Below are 16,353 nucleotides of genomic sequence, written 5' to 3'. Positions count from 1 at the left end.
GAAAGCTAATACTGGATAAAAATATGGAGGCGACATCAGGGACACAGATAATTTGTGCATCAATCTTTCTTCTTCCCACTAAATCAATTTATTTCATATAACTGTATTTTTCTCCCAAAAGGCATACTTCTAACTCTTTAATAATTCTGCTTTCTCTCTGTAGGATTCTTGCCATGTTCTTCCAGGTTCTTGTGTATGATAGAGTTCAAAATTGAACATAGCCTTCTGAGAAGAACTTATAATTAGTTTTCCTTTTTTTCACAGGTTTCATATGCTTGCTTAGAAATACATGTTTAAAAGATAATCTCCCAGGATGTAAGCCCAGCCACAAAGAAGCTTGCCTAACTTCGGTTTGGAGAGTAGCAAAGTGAATATTTTATTCTTACTTGTTTGTAGTCTTCATAAATCCTAAAACACCCTCTTGAATACATTAGGAAAATATATGTAATCAACCTCATGAATTTAGTCATAGATTGTGTAGCTTTTAAATTTGTAACTCTTCTGTCCAACAAATAAGTACCTCTTATGTTCCAAGTGGTGAGCTAGGAGCTGGGACAGTACACTAAAATGGGTACTTGGTCCCTATGAAGAGGGACTCAGAATATTGGGCATCATTGTTCAATCTTAATATATTATTTTTTTTCCAATATTATTTTTAAAATAAGAATTCTATACTTACAGAAAAATATCTTTCATCCAATTTGAAAAAAAAAAGGAGCACAATGTTTTTCTTTCCCTAGCCTACCTTCTAAATTGACTGTAAGCTGATGGTTTATATTTTTCAGAGTTCATTTCAATTCTCTGCAAAGGATTTAAAATGGAATGCAAAAATCTCAGGTATTCTACTTTAGTTCATTTTTTAAAATTCTCCTTACCTATAACTTACATATTTGTGTTTTATTTATCATTTTTACTGCTTTTACTTATTAAAATTATTTTAGAAACAACTTAAAATCATTTCAGTCCTCTTTTGACATTTCACTGATCAATATTTCACTAAAGATATTGACTCTCTCTAGGATGCAGAGAGACTAGTAGGACTTACACAAAAATTTCTACTGAATGAATTTCCCCACCTTCTTGGTGATTGTACACCTGCCTTCCTTATAAGGAGAACAAGGAAGTAAATCATGTTGAAGTTGCTTTTAAACACAGCTTTTCTTTTTTACCTGTCCAGGTAGCCTCTGTTTTCATTTCAGTCTCAACTTTTTAATTTACATCTCAAGTTTCTTTCCAAAGCAGTGTAAGTAGTATTTAAAAATTTACACTTCGAGAAAGAAAGACTTTTAACGATGTTCAGCTTTGGTTTTGTAATGCTGAAAAGCTAATTCATTTTTTAATCTGTCGGTACAGTGAGAACTGAAACGAATGGGGATTGAACTGCTTTGCCTGTTTCTATTTCTAGGAAGGAATGATCACGTACAAGGTAAGACCTGAGCTTGGCAACATATTGCTTTCGTGGTATGCTTGACAAACCTGTCATTTGGTTCAGAAACTAGATCTGAAGTCATTTTTTATTTGATCTGTTTGATTGCTTTCTTGCCATTGAGTGAACCCTTTAACAAATTACAGGCAGACACAGGGCTGTTCCCGCAGCAAGTGTGCTAGGCTTAAGGTAAATAAATACAAAGGTTGCATGTGCATTTTAATAAGGAGAATTAAACAGCATTACTACACAATGGAACTTCTTAACACAATTGTGACAATCATTTTGTTAACTTCACTAATTTTTTTTTTTTTGTACAAGAGTAATAACCTTGAGAGGGCACGGGGATTTATTTTAAAAATAAAATTATACTACATTTAAGAGAGAAGTGTTTTTAAATGGGTGTGAATAAGTTTGAAAAAATAAAGTGGATGACAATGAATGAGGACGATAAATATGATGATCCTATTTTGTGAACATTGAAATATTTTCATATTTTAAGAAGAAAGAGAATGATCATTTTCGGCTAATAAGACAAATATTTTCAAACATAAACTTTGATGTCAAATGTAAACTTTATGAATTGCTAACATTTTGAGGACTGATCTTTGAAGACAAAGATAAATTTTGATATTGCTTCACTCAAGTACTTTAAGAGCCATAAGTCTCAAAAATGGAGTGACTGAGAGTGTGCTGAATCCCTTGTGTCTTGCTGGGTTTACACACAGGCGGCTGTGCCATGGGAGGTGCAGAAACCTGTGAAGACTGCTTACTCATGGGACCTCAGTGTGCCTGGTGTTCTCAGGAGGTAAAACAAATGACCTCAACATGTTTTTAAAAACTGCAGTTACATTTGTGCTAATTTCATCGGCAATTGTTCTGATAGTGTCCTGCTTTCTATGGGGTTGTAGAAGTGAAACAAATCTAGAAGGGAAACTGTTTCCATTAGTAGATCAAAGTAGTCACAGACAGGATTACTTTCCAAGGCCATTTGAGGAGGCAGTGAATGTCAAACTGTTCCGAAAAAAAAATATTTAACTCGGGATCCTTTATTTAAGCTGATTCCTCCTCTTACATTAAAGCCCTTTCAAGCTGCTTACATGTCAAATGCCATCGGAGGTCATGGAGATGGTATTTTCTAAAGTTAAACATGTATTTGATTTCTGTGCCATAGTTGTATTCAGTCTGGGTACCAGGATCCATTCGGAATCACTGCTATATTCTAAGAGAAAAATTGTAAGTTTGGGGTAAACTTTACTGGCCAGACATTGTCCAATTCTGTTACATATTACATTTTCATGAGCTTGGTGACTGCACCACAATGACAAAGCCCAAAATAGACATTCCTTACATCATCAAAGGGGCAAGTATGTGGAAGTCGTATAAGAGGGACTGGGGAATGTATTACAAACCAGTCTGAGTCACTGCCCCCTGGGACACTAGAGAGCAACCTGTAAATGATTCTTGGTAAGAAAAAGCTGCTTAGCTTTATATGGATTTAGAATACTTCTCCACTGAATCTCATAAATAGAACCTAAACACAAATCAAAACACGCTAATGCCCAGTTCAGCAAAGACTGGTAGCCAGCTCAAGGGGAACAGATCTGGACGCCCAGCTCACTGGGTTAGAACTGTTAAAACTCGCCTCCCAAGTTGAATGTGTATCTGTGGAGGAGGACCTCACAGAAGGAGAACCCAGCTCACTCCCCAGCGGCTTTGACTGATGAGGCACAAACAAAAGTGCAATGCAAGGGAATTATGCTTTTTTATTCTTTTTTAATTTAATTTATTGGGGTGACTTTGGTTAATAAAATTATATAGGTCTCGGGTGCACAATTCTATAATACATCATCTGTATATTTTATTGTGTGTTTACCATCCCAAGTCAAGTCTCCTTCCACCACCATTTATCCCCCCTTTACATTCTTCTTCCAGCACCCACCCCCTTCCTTCTGGTCATCGCCACACTATTGTCTGTCTACCAGGCTCTTTTTCTTTTCTTAATCTCTTCACTCAGTCCCTGGACAATTATGCTTTTCTGAATGTGTGTATCCAAAGTAGATTTGAGAATATACAACGAAGGAAAAACCATCATTTTTTTTTACATTGACTCCTTGAAAAAGATAATATTAGTTTCATGTCAGAGATATAAAATAAAAAATAAGTCTAATGAAATGTTCACCTCTAGAATTTTTATTTCAATGCATCTTTTAGCACTCGTTTAAGAGAGCTTCTTAAGTTAATACTGATAGCTTTACTTGTGGACGATACTTGGTAGTCAGTTAATGTCAGATTTTAAAGCCAGATTATTCTAAAAGGTCACTCCAATGGTAGTACTTGTATCAGTTGAGGCAGTTGAAGTAAGAAGAAATTAGCCTTCCACTTAAAGCAGATAGAAAAACAGCTTCTGTGACTAACACCGGCTCTCATCTTTTGGCAAAGATGGTAATTACAGGTGGTAGCAGTGACATGTTGAGAAGGGTTCAGAGGCCTTGTCCAACCACTGTTTACCTTGGACACATCATGAAAGTTAGTTTGCTACACTTAGCCTGGTGTCTCGTATATGCCCAGACCAGACTGAAATATAACAAAGTATAGTCTCAAAAATCAATTTCAGAGGATATACAGCTTTCCTAATTGGTGAAAATAGCAACAGGGGCTTAGAATGCTAAGGAATGAGAAAAACAATATGAACGCTGGTTTGCCTCTTTCCAAGAATGAGAGTCAATGGGCCTCGTTTGACTTTGCTTAGAGCCTGTTCACAAGCCCTAGAGCAGCCTTCGGTATGAGGTAAGACAGGCATTTCTCTCTCCACTCCACCCCCCTTGTCCTCAGGAACTGCAAGGTTGGAATGGCCACATCTCCTCCTGGAAACACTCATCTTCCTGCCTCATTCCACACACATGAATAAGAGGGGGACAGGCAGCTCTCCGGTCTTACACAGAGAAGCAGTCCCCCTACACCGTATTTCCTTTCATTTCGTTTCCCACTTCCAGATCTTGGAGAAAGTCCTAAAAGACCTTAAACTGAACACTTAAAGACACTGAGTTTAAAGTCTCCAAGAGGTGAACATCAATATAGTTATGCTGTAACTTAAGGATGACACATCCATGAATTAAACCAGGATGGAGAGCTAGACAAGGCAGTGTAGAAATCCACAGACAAGGCTGGATTTGGTAATAGACAAACTGAGGACTTGGACAGTCCTAGGAATTTTTAAAAACCACAAAACTGTTAGGTAAATTCAACTGAATATAATTAAAAGAAGAAAACAGTTTTTCTCAGAATTTTAATGGCAGACTTCTCTGGTTATTCTGTTATCAGGGATATGATATATTTTTTTAACTTTTTTATTGGGGGATATGATATTCTGAGTATGACAAGCTGACTAACTAGAAAAGCAAGCAGAATAAAATTTTATCTTATGAAGAAATAAAGATTTGTCTTCTTTTTCTCTTGTTTTTCTTTTTTAGAATTTTACCCAGCCCTCTGGAGTTGGTGAAAGATGTGATACCCCAGCAAATCTTCTCACAAAAGGATGTCAACTCAACTTCATTGAAAACCCTGTCTCTCAAGTAGAAATACTTACCAATAAGCCTCTCAGTGTAGGCAGACAGAAAAATAGTTCTGACATCGTTCAGATTGCACCTCAAAACTTGATTCTTAAATTGAGACCAGGTACGTTATCATTTACATGAGCACTGGATCATGTAAATAATTCTAATGTCATGAGGTAATATCACCGCTCTGCCAATATACCTTGTACCACATATTGCAATATCATTGATTATTATCACACAGATTTCTCGTTCTTTAGGAAATAGAGACTTGCTTTTCTTTATTCGTATTAGTCACGTGTACTCCAAATGTGTTACTAAAAAACCCTTATCTAATAGTAACCATTTGAATTGCTCCAATGTTGTTAAGGTTTACCTCACATTTCTTCAAGACTTTAATGTACCTAAAAAACTCCTTTTTATTTTGCTCTCCTTTTGTAAAACCACATACAAAAAATTCAGCTTATCTCCCATCTAAATGGATGCCAGCTCTCCCAAGGAGATATAAAATATCCTAACTCTTACCCCTTCCAGTAGCTCTAAACACACTGCTGAAAGATTTTCATGAGCTCATTCATTCATAAACCTTGCCACATAGTTTATAAAATCGTTAGTGTCTTCGGTAACTTCTTATTGAAATGAACTAGCCAGCTGGCCCAGGCACAAACAAGTCTCAATGCGTATTTACGGATTTGCTTTTCTTGCGGGGTATTTGCAGGTGGTGAACAGACTCTGCAAGTGCAAGTCCGCCAGACCGAAGACTATCCTGTGGACTTGTATTACCTCATGGACCTCTCGGCCTCCATGGATGATGACCTCAACACAATCAAAGAGCTGGGTTCCCTGCTTTCCAAGGAGATGTCTAAATTAACGAGCAACTTTAGACTGGGCTTTGGCTCTTTTGTGGAAAAACCTGTCTCCCCTTTTATAAAAACAATGCCAGAAGAAATCGCAAACCCTTGCAGGTAAGTAAATGATTCTCTGGCATCTTCGAACACTGATTTTCTGTAGAGATAGCCCCTCTCTGAGCTGCACTTGGCAGGAGCTTGCTCACTCTCGGGCATTTCCCTCCTGCCTGGTCGGATCTCAGCAGCTTTCTCAGTTGCCTTGCGTTGTTCAGAACCAAGGGGAAGTCATCTTAATACATGGTTCTAGCATTGGGTCCTTGCAGCCCCTGTCGCCCTGTGTAGGTCAAGATATAACAAACTTGGTTCTGTGTTCTGCAGACAAGGGGACCTAGTCTTTCACTATAGTTTCCACTGACCTGTGCCCATCCTCAGCCCCTTTGAGACCATCTATTCTAAATAACCACCACTTCCTGTGGCAATTTGACAGTAACCAACACTTTCTCAAAATGTGTTTCTCCACTACAAAGACTTCTGCCAAAATAACATGTTTTGCAGCTTCCTCTGACATACTTTGGGAAATGTGGATTTCTCTTCCTGCTTGGAGAAGGCCTTTGTAGCCTTCACTTCTACCTAATTCAGTAAGAAATTAGACAATGACTCCATTATAATAGGCTGTAATCAGCTATTAAAATCATGTATCATTCAGGTAATGATGGTTGAAGGCAAGTTGCACTGTGATGGTTTAACTGTATGGTCAATGACATGTCCCAAATAAAATTATTTAATATCCTTCTAATGAAAAAGAGCTATCATTTACTTAGTGCCAGTCCTTATGCTGAAGGTTTTATGTACATGACTTCATTCAGTCTTGATAATAACAGCAAGTCGAAGCAGATTACGTTATTCTACATGGAAGGGAAGTAATAGAGGCGCTGAGAGGTTAGGAATTTGCCCACGGCCACATGACTAATTAGTGATCTGTACTGAGATCTGGGGTGGTCCAGACCCGAGCCTTTTACTACTATAAATCTAGTATATGTGAAATGACTTTCCAAACCTCCATTGACATTTAATACTTACATACACCCAAGGCATCAACTTATGTTTAGAGAAACAAGTTTTGTAATATCAGTTTAAGACATTTCAGTGTGGTTTACAACTAGAATCTGATGTAACCAAAAATACTTTGACCACAAAAGGAACTGAACTCATCACTGATTGTAACTCTTAGGAATTGTGTTTGGGTTCAAGCATCAGAGATAGTGTCTGTCCCCGTGCACCCCCCACTGGCCTTTTGAGGTGTGATTGACATGTACTACTATGCACACATCAGAAATGTTCATTTTGATGAGTTTTGACAATTGAATATACCAACATAATTGCCCCCTAAAACATGATATGGAACATTTTAATCACTCAAAAAATTTCCCTTAGGCCTCATTACTATCAGTTCTACTTCATCAGTGACAGCCACTTTTTTAATTCTATAATTTAGATAGGTTTTGCTTATTTTCATATTTCAAATAAATGTAATGATGTAGTATATGCCTTCTGTGTCTACCTTCTTTTGCTCAAAATAATGTTTTTGAGATTCATCTATGATTTTGTGTTTATCTGCAGTTTGTTCCTTTTTGTTTCAAAAAATAGTCCATTATATGGATTTACTACACTTTGTTTATTCATTCTTCCATTGATGGACATTTGGGTTGTTACGTATTTTTTTGGCTACCAGGAAAAATTCTGTTGTATCACTTGTATATAAGTCTTTGTGTGGATGAATGGATTTTGTATTTCTATTGAACATATACCTAGAACTGGAATTGCTGAATTGTATGTATATAGTTTTAATTTTTTTTTAATTTTAATTTTTTAAGAAGCCATCAAATTATTTTCTGAAGAGGAAGTACCATTTGGCATTTCTTTAAAAAAATTTAAATATATTTTATTGATTATGCTATTATAGTGGTTCCATGTCCCCCCCCTTTATTCCCTTCTGCCCTGCACCCTCCCCACCATCATTCCCCCACCTTAGTTCATGTACATGGGTCATACATATAAGTTCTTTGGTTTCTCCATTTCTTATACTATTCTTAAACTCCCCCTGTCTATTTTGTACCTACCATTTATGCTTCTTATTTCTTGTACCTTTTCCCTCATTCTCCCCACTCCCTATCCCCACTGATAACCCTCCATGTGATCTCCATTTCTGTGAATCTGTTCCTGTTGCTGTTTGCTTAGTTTGTTTCTGTTTTTGTTTTTAGGTTCAGTTGTTAATAGTTGTGAGTTTGTTGTCATTTTACTGTTCATAGTTTTGATCTTCTTCTTCCTACATAAGCCCCTTTAACATTTCATATAATAAGGGCTGAGTGATGAACTCCTTTAACTTGACCTTATCTGGGAAGCACTTTATCTGCCCTTCCATTCTAAATGATAGCTTTGCTGGATAGAGTAATCTTGGATGTAGGTCCTTGCCTTTCATGACTTTGAATACTTCTTTCCAGCCCCTTCTTGCCTGCAAGGTTTCTGTTGAGAAATCAGCTGATAGTCTTATGGGAACTCCTTTGTAACTGTGTCCTTTTCTCTTGCTGCTTTTAAGATTCTCTTCTTATCTTTTATCTTCAGTAATGTAATTATGATGTGCCTTGGTGTGTGCTTCCCTGGGTCCAACTTCTTTGGGACTCTCTGAGCTTCCTGAACTTCCTGGAAGTCTATTTCCTTTGCCAGATTGGGGAAGTTCTTCTTCATTGTGTTTTCAAAAAAGTTTTCAATTTATTGCTCTTCTTCTTCTCCTTCTGGCACCCTTGTGATTTGGATGTTGGGATGTTTAAAGTTGTCCTAGAAGTGCCTAAGTCTCTTCTCATTTTTTTAAAATTCTCGTTTCTTCATTCTGTTCTGGTTGAATGTTTATTTCTTCCTTCTGGTCCAAACTGTTGATTTGAGTCCTGGTTTCTTTCCCTTCACTGTTGGTTCCCTGTATATTTTGCTTTATTTCATTTTGTGTAGCCTTCATTTCTTCCTTCATTTTGCGACCATGCTCAACCAATTCTGTGAGCATCTTGATTACCAGTGTTTTGAACTGTGCATCTAATAGATTCTCTATCTCTTCATCACTTAGTTGTGTTTTTCCTGGAGCTTTGATCTGTTCTTTCATTTGGGCCATTTTTTTTTATCTTGGCACTCCTGTTACGTAGCAAGGGGCAGAGCCTTAGGTGTTCACCAGGGAGGGGCAGCCCAGGTCACTGCTAGTGGCACTGTATGTGGGGGAAAGGTCCAAGAGGGAACAATGGGGCTTGCTCAGCTCTCTGCCAGCTTTCATTCACTTCCGCCACTACCCAGAAGCAAATTGGGTCCTTCTGGTGCTGATTCTCAGGTGGGTGGGTTTGAGTATGTTCTAGGACCCTGTGGGTCTCTCCAGTGAACTCTCTTGTGAGGCTGGGAGTTTCTCCTGCTGCCTCAACCCCCACAGGTTTTTTCAGTCAGAGGTTTTGAGGCTTTATTTCCCCATGCTGGAACCCTGGGTTGCGTGGTCTGTCTTGCTCCCCAGTTGTTCCTCCTGGTTTATCCACACGCAAATGTGGGACCGCCCACTCTGCCAGCTGCTGCCTCACCCAGTTCTTCAGCTGCCGCTTTGCTGTGAGTCCTCTCCACCCCAGCTGCCTATCTCCACCCCTCCTACTGTTCTGGATGAATGTTTCTGCTTTTAACTCCTTGGTTGTCAGACTTCCATACAGTTCAAATTTCTGGTAGTTCTGGTTGGTTTTTGTTTTTAAATTTATTGTCCTTTTTTGGTTGTGTGAGGAGGCAAAGTGTATCTACCTCTGCCTCCATCTTGGCCTGAAGTTCCCATTTTGCATTTCTATCAGCAATGTATAAGTGTTTTAGTTATTCAGTATTCTTGCTAGTACTCAGTATTGTCAATCTCCTTAGTTTTAGCCATTCTAATAAGTATGTATCTCATTATAGCTTTAATTTGCATTTCCTTAATGACAAATAATGTTGAGCATCTTTTCATGTGTTTATTTGTAATTCTTATATCTTATTTTGTGAACTATCTTTTCAAATATTTTGTCTACTTTCAAAAATTGGATTGTTTGTCTTCGTAACATTCTAGTGTTCTTTATATATTCTGGATATTCTTTGATAAATATATTTGCAAATATTTTCACTCAGTCTGTGGATTGCATTTTTATTTTTCTAACAATGACTTTGATCAAACAAAAATTTTTAGTTTGGATAGAATTCAATTTATCAATTTTTTATGTCATGGTTAGTTCATTTTTGTTCTAAAACATCCTTGCATACCCTGTCATCACAAAGCTTCTTGCTATGTTTTTTTTCTGGAAGCTTTGTGGTTGAAGTTCTTACAGTGATGACTATGACCTCAAAATAGTTTTTTGCATTTGAATGAGGGAAAAGACCTAGGTTTAACTTTGGTTTCCATGAAAATATCCATCAGTACTTGTTAAGCAAGATTTTCCTTTCCCCATTGAATTCTTTTGATGCCTTTGATAAAGAGCAATAGACTGAGTACGTGTGAGTCTAATTCTGGGCACTCTGTTCTGGTCCTTTCAATACAGTCTTGTAACCATAATGCCTTATAAACTTTATTACCATAGCTTTATAAAAAATCTTGAAATCTGGAGTGTCAGTCCAACTTTGTTGTTCTTTTATTTTGGCTATGCTAGATCCTTTGCATCTCCATAGTAATTTTAGAATCAGCTTGTCAATTTCTTTAAAAATATCCTGAGATTTTGATTACAATTGCATTGAAACTGTGGTCAATTTGGGCAGAATGGACATCTTAAAAACATTGAATATTCCAATAATTACACATGACATATACTTCTACTCATTTAGATAGTCTCATTTCTGTCAGCAATGTTGTATCCTTTCCAGGGTAGAGATCCTATGAATCTTTTGTTTAATTTATTGCAATGGACTTTTGAATGCTGTTGTTAATGTTATTTTTAAATTTCATTTTCTAATTGTTTGTTGATAACATATAGAAATGCAATTGATTTTGCATATTTACTTTGTATCCTGCAACCTTGAATATTTTTCTCATTAGTTCTAGTCCGATTTTTCTGTAGATTCCTTAGGATTTTCCATATACATAATCATGTCATCTGTGAATAACAACTTCTTTCTCTCCAATATATGTTCCTCTTCTTTTTTTTTTTTTTCTTACAGTATGCTGGCTAGGACATCTAGTAGTTTTAAATAGAAGTGGATAGAGCTGGCACTTTATCTTGCTTGTGATCTTAGGAAGAAAGTTTCAACATTTCACATTAACTATGTTGTTAACTATTAGTTTTTTGGAATCCATTTATCATATCAGGAAGATATTCTTCTATTCCTTGTTTGGTAAGATTTCTTTAAAAAAATTATAAATGGATGTTGAATTTTATTTCCTCAATTTAAAGAGTTTTGCCCCCAAATTTACACAACCCCTTATATTAGTGTCTCATTGGCCAGGACTTAGTAACATGGCCACAGCTAGCTGCAAAGGAAGCACATTGCTACCTCAAATAAAATCAGAATTTTGTCAGTAGAGAAGAAAAAAAAAGAATGGGTACTGAATAACATCTATCAATTCCTACAATACCAAACAGATTTCTATAGAACTATGATTTGTAGCTTCAAAAATGACATATGATAGATAGTAAATTGTGATTATTGTTATCAATTGTTTGATTCCCTTGTAAAGGGAAATAAGCTTGGTGTTAACAGCTTCCTAACTGTTTAATATAAAAGCATTTCTAATGCTTCTGGCCTTTTTAAAAAAAAATCAGAGAACATCGTACCAGTCTGAAATTTGAATGTATTATGTGTCTTTCTCCTACAACAAGCTTCAGTAGGGTCTAGTAGAGTAATTCTACCTAGCATTACAAAGTACAAGCTGCCCCAATGGGTTTGCTTAAAATCATTCCTTTTATCACAGGCCAGATAAGATATAGTCAGATAAAGTACCAAAATGACCATGGGAAACAATAAGTATGAAGTATGTTACCAGAAAAAAATAAAATTAACACACTTGGGTGGCTCAGCTAAGTTGGCATCCCAGCATCTTGAATTAACAATATGACCTTGTTCTTAATCAACTTCCAGAAAAGGAAAGCGGTCTGGCTTTTTATAGCATTCATTTATTCATTTATCCATTCAACAAAAACTTACTGAGCTCCAAGTATTGTGTTAGGCATGGGATCTCTGGAAGTAAAAGATCCAAGCCCGGTTCTCAAGGAGCTAAAATTCTTTGGGGAGCAGGCACATGGTATAGCAGACAGATCATGAGCTTCTGCGTCACCCCTGGAATAGGTCCTTGTTCACCTACTCAATCCCACTGTCACCTGAGGTGAATCATTTCACCTCTCAAAGCCTCAGTTCGGAATAACAGTACTGATCACACAGAGTGGGTGTAAGGTTTGGGTGGGGTGATGAATGGAAGCATTTGGTACTGGGCTTGAACTTGAAGCTCTAAATAAATGGTAGCTAGTATTAACAAGAGTACCGTGAATGGGGACCCAAAGGATTATATATTTGATCTCTTAAAAAGGTCAATATTTTCCTATTTTCTAAAGTGCTTCTTTTATTCTTGTTTGCAAAATTACCATTAGTTAAACTTATATATAAAGTTATTTTTTTACTGCAACATTATATTTTTTCATTTCCTATTACATCCTTAATTCTCCTGGTTTCTTTGTCCAGATACCTGCCCCCACACAAATACACACCAAGAATTCAAACACTGAACACAAAAATTAATCCTTTGATCAATCTAAACCTTGTAATTATGGAATAAAAATGTTATTTAGTAGAAAGGCAATAATACGTAAGAGGAAAGAGCATGGAGTTTTTCAGACCTCGGTTTAAATTATAACCTTGGACAAAAACTTACTCTCTTTGAACTCACTCCACCTATAAATGGAGATAATAATATCTACCTTTTAGGGCATTCATGAGAATTGAATGAGCTCAGAACATAACAAACATTCAAAATAAGTATTAATTTTCTTCCTTTCATCACACTTATTATCTTTAATTATTTTAATCTAGTGGTTCTCACACATGTAGATATCAGAACTCTCTTACACTCTTAAAAAGTAAAACCTCCCCCCAAGAGCTTTAATCTGTGTGGGTTACATTTATCAATATTCATCATATTAAAAAATAAAACAGAAAATTTAAAAGGCATTGGTTATTAATTATTTAATAATTACAATTAGAAATGCACTGTATATTACTATAACACATCTTTATAAAAAATAACCATATTTTTCCAAAAAAATCAGCTAAAAGAATAACTGTTTTTACATGTTTGCAAATCTCCTAACATCTGGTTTAATAGAAGACAACTAGATTTTTACACTTGCTTTAGTATTTAATCTGCTGTAATATTTTGTTTTGTGTGAATTCCATGAGGAAAGTCAAACCTCACATATATAGTTAGAAAAGGGAGATGCATTTAACAGCTTTTTCTCGTGGCTGTGGATGTTCTTCTTTGACACTACATTCAAACTAAACAAGAGGTAAAGTTTAGCTTCAGTATGGAATCTGAAACAATATCAATGAACTCTTCACATTCTGTTATGTTAAAAGCCATTGGTCTGTCTTGCTCTTTGAATGACTTTTAATAATGTGCATGATTTTGTAATATAACGCTTTGGCCCCTCGGAAAACATTGTTTCACTGAGTCATGCAGATCTCCCAAATTTCATAATGCATTATCATAAACATGACATTTGTTAATATCACCATCAATATCATCAGATAATTCTTGATGTATTGATCAGCTATTAATCTCATAGGCGGCAGATGAAAGTCTTCCAAAACCCTAATGTTTCAGCTACCTCAAATTTTATCTTTGGTAACAAATACAGAGCATTGTTTTCCTTGAAGTGGCAGGCTCACTTTCCTCATTTTTTTGTAAAGATGTTATTTATTTATTTTTAGAGAGAGGGAAAGGGGAGGAGAGAGGGAAAGGAGTGGAGAAAGGGAAAGAAACATTGATTGGCTGCCTCTTGCATGTATCCCATCTGGAAACCAAACCCACAAGACAGGCATGTGCCTTGATCAGAAATCGAACTGGCAACCTTTCACTTTGTAGGACAATGCCCAACCAACTGAGCCATACCGGTCAGGGCTCACTTTACTCATTTTTAAGAACATGTCTGCTGAATACCTAAGTTAGAATAACAGCTTGACTGTCAAGCATTCTTTCAGGTGAAAATGGTGCCCTATGAAAAAAGGGCCAGTTCAGCTCAATCACAAAGTGCTTCCCACTATAAACATTGCCTTCAACCATTGGGTAATGGTGGTATTTTGCTGCACAGCAGAAATGTATGCATATTTCCAATGGGGTCACAGAGAAATATTTTTTAAAAACATTTTTTCAAGGGTATATCCTTAATAAAATTAATAACTTGTACTGCTCCATCAAGGACAATCAATTAAAAGTTACATTTTTAAAATCATTATGGTAAATGCTTGTTGGTAAAAAATATATATATAAGGACAACTTTACAGTTTTGTGCTTTGATCCACGCTAAGGCACTAGCAGTTTTGCTCACTATGGTTTTTGCATCATCAGTGCAAATGTCAACACAGTAAAAAATGAAAAAGACACATAACGTCTTTTATTATTGTGAAAAAGTTTGACCATAATGACTCTGAAAAGGTCTTAGGGATGGACCTCTATGGGTCTGTGCACTGTACTTGTAAAACCTGCTTTAATTTAATCTGTTATGTGTTTTGGAGTTTGCAAAGATGTATGTAGAAGGATCACTACATTATTTAATTGCACAAAAATTCCTGAAATAAATTTTCAGTAATTGATTGTTAAACTATGATACATCTCATAACCATTAAAATTTATATTTTTATCTTCTTATTTGCACTTTTATATAAAGCCCAAATTTTCTTCAGTTAACATACATTAGTATTTTAATCAGGAGAAAACCATCTGATTCTAGAAATATCATTAACCAAATCTATGATCTGCCCTTAGGTTAGTTGTAGACTCTGTGTGAAGTGATTTATGTAAGAAGAGACGCCGATGTTCAGTAAGCACATACCCAGAAAAGCTCCTTGTGCTGTGTGTTCTGTATACTTTATCTCATTCAAGGGTGTCCACTATTCTGCTAGGTAGATGTTATCTGTGGTCAACTCTTCTGAGTTTCAATGAAAGCCCACGTAAAATATTAAAAATGAGGGAATAAGATTGCCTTCTGAGAGCTAAAGTTAAACATATGAATCAGAAAGAAACTGAAAAGTTCTTTAGAAGTGACAGACTGGCTCCTGGGCCCACCAGGCCAGGCAACCGGTTGGATCTAAAAGAGTGAACAGGCCTGGTAGGTTAGAGGAATGTGCCAAAACAAAGGGCACAGATGGGCAGAAAGGGCACAAAGGGCCACATTCATCTAAAGGCCTCAGCCAAAGCACTTACAGTTTCTAATCTCATGAACTTTCATAGCTTCCCAAACTTTTTTTAGCCAACTACAGACAGGGGTAGAGCCAGGTGTGACCAGGAGCATCCATTCTGGAGATGGCTGTATTGGGACATCTCAAATTGTACCAGTCAGTGCTGGGGTCCTCCAATTCCCTTTATTCTGAACCCCAAGGACACATCAGATTATGACCTGCTTTCTGGGAAAGTCTACTGATACTATGAAAATGACTACCCTGGCAGACAGTAGCATTCTGGTCCCAGGAGAGCTCCATTATTCTGTGTGAGTGAATCCATAGTCATTCTAATTTGTACATATAGTTGATTCTCATTATTCACAAGAGTCTCATTATATAGTCTCCTTGAACACTGAATTAGCAAATGCTGAACCATTGCTCCTGGGGGCAACACAGTGTTAGTTTCCTGTGAGCTGCTGGTCATGTTTTCACCAGCTGATTAATACATAATTCTGTTTAAAAACACCTTATTTAATATATATTGCTAATTCATTAACATTGAACTCATAGATGACAGCCACTATAACTCACACCAGGACAAAACATATCGAATACAATTATGTTTTCCATAGGCACATCATTGCCTTCTTGCACTTAGGGACACTAGACAGCCCTTCAGCACCACACTTGAGGGACATTCTAAACAGCACAATCACCAACAAAAAACACAAGGATGCAAAAAGCATGGCGCCAAAAGACCATGAAAATGACACCTGTTTACAACATGAAAGCTAAAGCGAGAAGGCAAAGCCTTGTTTGACCTCAGCTGGGAACATGTGTATCAAGTGACTCAATTTTTATTCTACACTGTGTGCATTTATATAAATGACAGAGAAAGTATTGAGGGTATTTATTTTAGGGTTACAAAGCAATTTTAGCAAGTAGGTGAGTTTGCAGATATGGAATCATGAATAATGAGGATTGACTGTATACCTCAAGCAGATAAACTTGTTGAACAGGAGCCTGACCCTGAAAGATATACTGTGTTTTCCTGTGTTGACAAGACAGGCTACTGACCCTGCAAAGCTACTCTTAGAAGAGTCAACCAGCTCTCCCCAGGCAG

General features: G+C 36.6%; 1 protein-coding gene across 4 annotated transcripts in view; it reads left to right on the top strand.

The window, feature by feature from the left end:
- Positions 1 to 16,353, top strand: part of ITGB6 (integrin subunit beta 6) — a 162,514-nt gene that overhangs the window by 62,069 nt on the left and 84,092 nt on the right. For 2 of the 4 annotated variants that reach the window (XM_053918718.2, XM_053918720.2), the window contains exons 1-5: positions 1,136 to 1,243; positions 1,354 to 1,426; positions 2,155 to 2,234; positions 4,900 to 5,104; positions 5,702 to 5,948. In XM_053918718.2, coding sequence (XP_053774693.1) covers positions 1,369 to 1,426; positions 2,155 to 2,234; positions 4,900 to 5,104; positions 5,702 to 5,948 — 590 coding nt within the window. In that variant the 5' untranslated portion in view covers positions 1,136 to 1,243; positions 1,354 to 1,368. Of the gene's footprint in view, positions 1 to 785; positions 838 to 1,130; positions 1,244 to 1,353; positions 1,427 to 2,154; positions 2,235 to 4,899; positions 5,105 to 5,701; positions 5,949 to 16,353 lie in introns of those variants that run through there. The other 2 variants (XM_053918719.2, XM_053918721.1) reach the window with 2 other exon arrangements.

This window comes from Desmodus rotundus, chromosome 2 (assembly GCF_022682495.2).
Source record: "Desmodus rotundus isolate HL8 chromosome 2, HLdesRot8A.1, whole genome shotgun sequence".
Taxonomy (NCBI): Eukaryota; Metazoa; Chordata; class Mammalia; order Chiroptera; family Phyllostomidae; genus Desmodus; species Desmodus rotundus.
This window is presented reverse-complemented; position numbering and strand designations above follow the sequence as displayed.